We start from the raw sequence: 4,425 nt of genomic DNA, 5'->3' as shown, positions 1-4,425 counted from the left end.
GTAGCATAACAAGGCACAGGCTCTACAGCGAGGAGTAAGGCCTTGAACAGGCACGAGGAACCAAAACGCCACCCATCGATTTAAACACCATATGTTCTGTGATTGTACCCTTCAAGGTATCTCTCAAAATACTTTGCAGTATGACCTCCAGGAATGTGACCTCAATTAGTTCAGGCGCTTCCTGCAGAGAGAGCTGACCAACGGGAAAATGGAAAAAATGAAATGAAGCAAAACGGACAAAAAAAAAAAAAAAATCTCCCTGTTTGTCAGTGAACGAGACGCAGGGCGGGCCTGAGAGAGAGCTGGTGTCGGCATGGACGTGACGTGGTCGACTGACCCCCCCTGTCCTCAATCCACAGCCAATCCCGCCTCAGTCACCCACGTCGCTGTCCTGGTCCCCGATGACCCACAGGAAGTGGAAGCTGAGGGCCAGGAGGGCAGTGCCCAGCAGGTCCCCCAGGGCTGTCAGGTAGGGGATGGAGAAGCTGTCCGGGTCCTTCCCATTGCGCCAGATGGAGTGGACCATGCAGTCCGCGATGCAGAGCAGAGTGAACACCTGGGAAAACGCAGTCAGACACATTAGTGAGCAGTATAGCGTAGCTGTAATGAGCAGGACCTGTAACCGGTGGGGTGGCAGTGCAGCACAGCGGTTAAGGAGCAGGACTTGTAACCGAAAGGTTGCCGGTTTGATTCCCCACTGGGGCACTGCTGCACTGCTGCTGTACCCTTGGGCACGGTACTTAACCCAGAATTGCCTCAGTAAATATCCAGCTGTATAAACAGATTACAGGTAAAACTGTAACCTATGTACGTCCCTCTAGATAAAAGTGCTGATTAAATGACAATGTGATGTCATGTGATAAGTAAGCTATATATCTGAAAATCTTGCCTGAAATGACATACCTAACCAGCATAAAAAAAGCGCTACATTATAGAAAGGTCTTATTCTTAAGAGACTGTAATCATCTTCCCTGAAAACATACCTTTTGCTCAATGTGGAATTTATAATCATGTACTCCACGTGCTTTGGCAATGGTAATGTTGTTTTGTCATGTGAAAAAAGCAGCTTAAATTAAATTAATATGGAAAAAAACAGAAGACTGTCATAGTCACAAACACAGTCATCCTTTAAGCTATGCTAACAGACCCCACCCCAGCATAAAGCATTTCAATGGCTGAAGAGGCACAGTATCTATGCAGATGAAGTGCCTTGTTCAAGGCCGCAACAGCTGTTCATTCCAAGAAACAACAGATCTGAATACAAAAACCTGCTGATCTCCAGTGCTGTTCCCTCCTCACTGCTCCCCTGACTCTCTAAACAGGCGGAGGCCCCGGGTGGGAGAGATTTTTCACGCTTGGGGAGCCCAGCCACACTTTGCTGTGTGGAGCGTTCCACTCTGTGTGTGTGTGTGTGTGTGTGTGTGTGTGTGTGTGTGTGTGTGTGTGTGTGTGTGGGAGGTGTGGAATGATACCCTCATCTCTCTCACACGGTCTCGGCAAACGCAGCCCCAGACAGGAGAAAAGACGCCCGCTGGGTCTGTTTGTCTGTCTTCAGACCGAAGCAATCGATAAGGATGCGGCATGAGGATGGCTCCCTCTGCTCTTGTGTACTCCTCCCTGTAGGAGCAGTGCTCCTGGTCAGAGAGTAAAAGTTCATCGTGGATTACCAGCCGTCTCCCACTGCACCGTGCATTTAAGCTGGCAGTGGTGTGGTGTAGTGGTAAGGAGCTTATAACCGGAATGTTGCAGGTTCAATTCCCCACTTGGTCACTACCCTTGGGCCAGGTACTTAACCTACATTTACCCCAGTAAATATTCAGCTGTATAGACGGATAACGTGTAAAACTGTAACGTGCGTAAGTCACTGGAGATAAGAATGTCTGCTAAACGGCAATAATGTAACGTTATGTAAGCTGAGGCAGATCAGCATCTCTTCTCACAGAGCTTCCAGCCTGGCCAGTCTCTGTGAGGGAGTACGCATTAACAGCACAGACAGCAAAAATTTTACAAAAGCGAAGGTGACCCGCCTCTGTGGGATAACAAATCTGTGCTCTCCCGAATTCAAAAAGCACATTGGCTGCTGAACTGGTGTTTAGCCCACTTGGCCGTGTCACGCACCGCTGGGTCAGTGATTCAGCTGGGCGGGAGAGGAGGAGCGCTGTGTTAAAAACAGCGCTGTACAGCGTGTTACGTGACACAGCCTTGCACCTGGCTGAGATCCAGAGCGCAGCGCCTGCAATGGGTTTTCTGAAGGGGCCGGGCTGAGCTCTCCGAGCGGCCGGAACACCCCCACCCCCCCACGAATCCCAGGAGCGGGGCGCTGTGAGATCTCTGCTGATGTAGGGACGCTGCTATCTTCTGTGATGGAGGAGCGGGGGGAGACCATCACGGCACAGGTGTGCCTGGCATTCTGATACCCCAGCTATCCACAGGGGTCCACAGCCAACCGAACCCAGGAGACGATTCACTGCTCAGGGGAAACGAAATCGAGGAAGGAAGGCACACCTCAGCGCTCGTCTCAGACACGCCACAGTTACAAAGCTGTTCTCCTCTGACCAGCAGGGCGCCCAGACGGAGCGAAATTCCAGGGAGAGAGAGCAGCCGGCGCAGCGAGAGAGCCGGGCGTCAGAGAGTCCTGGCCAGTCATCCTTCACGCGCCCCTATCAGAGCCTCCGTTACACCTCTGCTCCCCCGAACTCTCCTTAACAGAAATTACAATCACAATGAGGGTTTAATAAGCAGAAGGAAGCCGCAGTGTAGCGCCGCTTATCATTTCCACGGGAACGGAAACTTCCTGCTGCTTCTCCCAGACGATGATGAAGCGCTCACCCGGCGCTGTCCCTGCCGGACTGGAGCGTCGCAGGGTCCACACAGTGTGTCAGCGTGACCTCTGTCACCCCGCCTCTGAGTGACGCTGGGAGGTCTCGTATTTACACCAGTAATACCAGTATACACCAGTACCAACACACACACACATACACACACACCCATACCAAAACACACACGCACACAAAACAAATAACAACACACACACACATACACACACACACCAGCACCAACACACACTCATGTACGCACACCAATACCGACACATGCACATGCACAGTCACCAGTACGAACACACTCAGAAATTCCCACACTCATCATCTCCTGTCCCCCTCCTCAAGGCAAGGAATATGAGGGAATATGAGGGTGGCCAATTCCTGTATAAGGGCTCCAGTGGGATTGCAGAGAGAATCTGGGAAAAGGATGTAGGATGGTGAGTGTGCAGTCCTCTCCCCGGGGGATAGAGCAGGGGAGGACTCACCTCCGGGTTCTCCCTGACTCACTCCCTCACAACTTTCACCTCAGCCGTGACTCCATATCCCACACTCCCTCGGGCTGACTCAGCACCGGCACACTCAGTCGCCGCAGTACACTCCATTCCAGGCCTTATTTGGCTGACGCGTGACCAGGAAGTGACGGTGACCGCTGGGGAGCAGGGTGGTTCACACAGTGGTTGGAATGAATGGATTCCAGGTTCATTCAGTGTGGGGAGCGGAAACATGATCTTCTGTGTATCAGGCCTCTTCTGACAGCAGTCACGCAGGCTGGTCAGCATCACTGCTGTAGCTCCAACACATCCCCCATCCCATTCAACACCCCCCGCAATGCTAGGAAGCTGAAATGCACACATACTCTGTATACTATCAGAGAAAGGCATCATTCTCCCTCCTCATTCCAGATTTTCATCCACCTCTCTCCTCAGCTCTCACACTCATCTCTGTTTCTTTCTCCCTCTACTTCCACTCTCCTTGCTCCTCTCTCGTCACTTTCCCTCTCTCCCCTTCTCGGCCTAGGGGAGGGGGCTCACTCCGCTCCTACACAGGCCAGGTGAGTCAGGTTGAAGAAGCAGGGCGCTCAGGTATGAGTCCATCACACAAGAGAATCCCTCCCACACACACCCTCCTCTATTCCATTCCTTCTCCCTGCTTCATTAGACAGGTTTCTTTGACATTTCTATTTTTTTTTTTTTGAAGGACTGGTAAAAAGCTTAGAGAAAATTAACGTAATAATGTTTGATCTCTCCGCCGGCCTACGTGAGCTGGTAAGAGGTTTCGCGCTCAGAGCTCTAATTAAGAGGATCTGCAGTTAGCGGGCTGAGCTTTACAAGCTTTAAACCACCTGAAATCAAACAGCAATGAATAAATAAACCGAGGCTAAGATGGCTCTTCCTGGGCTTCCGCTAAGCTGCTCCAGGAGTGACTTAAGTTTGGACATCGGGGCAGCTGATAACGCAGCGGAGTAGAACGTTCGCTGCGGATCGAATACGCTGTAGAGGAACGAAGACAGTCGAAATCCACTCCCCTGGCCTCTCCGGCAGTTCCTCAAGCCATCGGCTTCGAGCGTGGAAGATTTTTAAGTATTGTTACAGAACTGCCTACA

At 51.4% G+C, this 4,425-nt stretch overlaps 1 protein-coding gene across 1 annotated transcript in view; it reads right to left on the bottom strand.

Annotated features, from left to right (window-relative positions):
• Positions 1–235: 235 nt before the first annotated feature.
• The window catches only part of LOC118770490 (solute carrier family 41 member 2-like), a 22,684-nt gene continuing 18,494 nt past the window's right edge, over positions 236–4,425 (bottom strand). The window contains exon 11 of the mRNA XM_036518206.1: positions 236–556. Coding sequence (XP_036374099.1) covers positions 371–556 — 186 coding nt within the window. The 3' untranslated portion in view covers positions 236–370. The remainder of the gene's footprint in view (positions 557–4,425) is intronic.

Source organism: Megalops cyprinoides, chromosome 23 (genome assembly GCF_013368585.1).
Source record: "Megalops cyprinoides isolate fMegCyp1 chromosome 23, fMegCyp1.pri, whole genome shotgun sequence".
NCBI classification, from domain to species: domain Eukaryota; kingdom Metazoa; phylum Chordata; class Actinopteri; order Elopiformes; family Megalopidae; genus Megalops; species Megalops cyprinoides.
The sequence above is the reverse complement of the archived record's forward strand: the minus strand, read 5'-3'. Positions and strand labels throughout refer to the sequence as shown.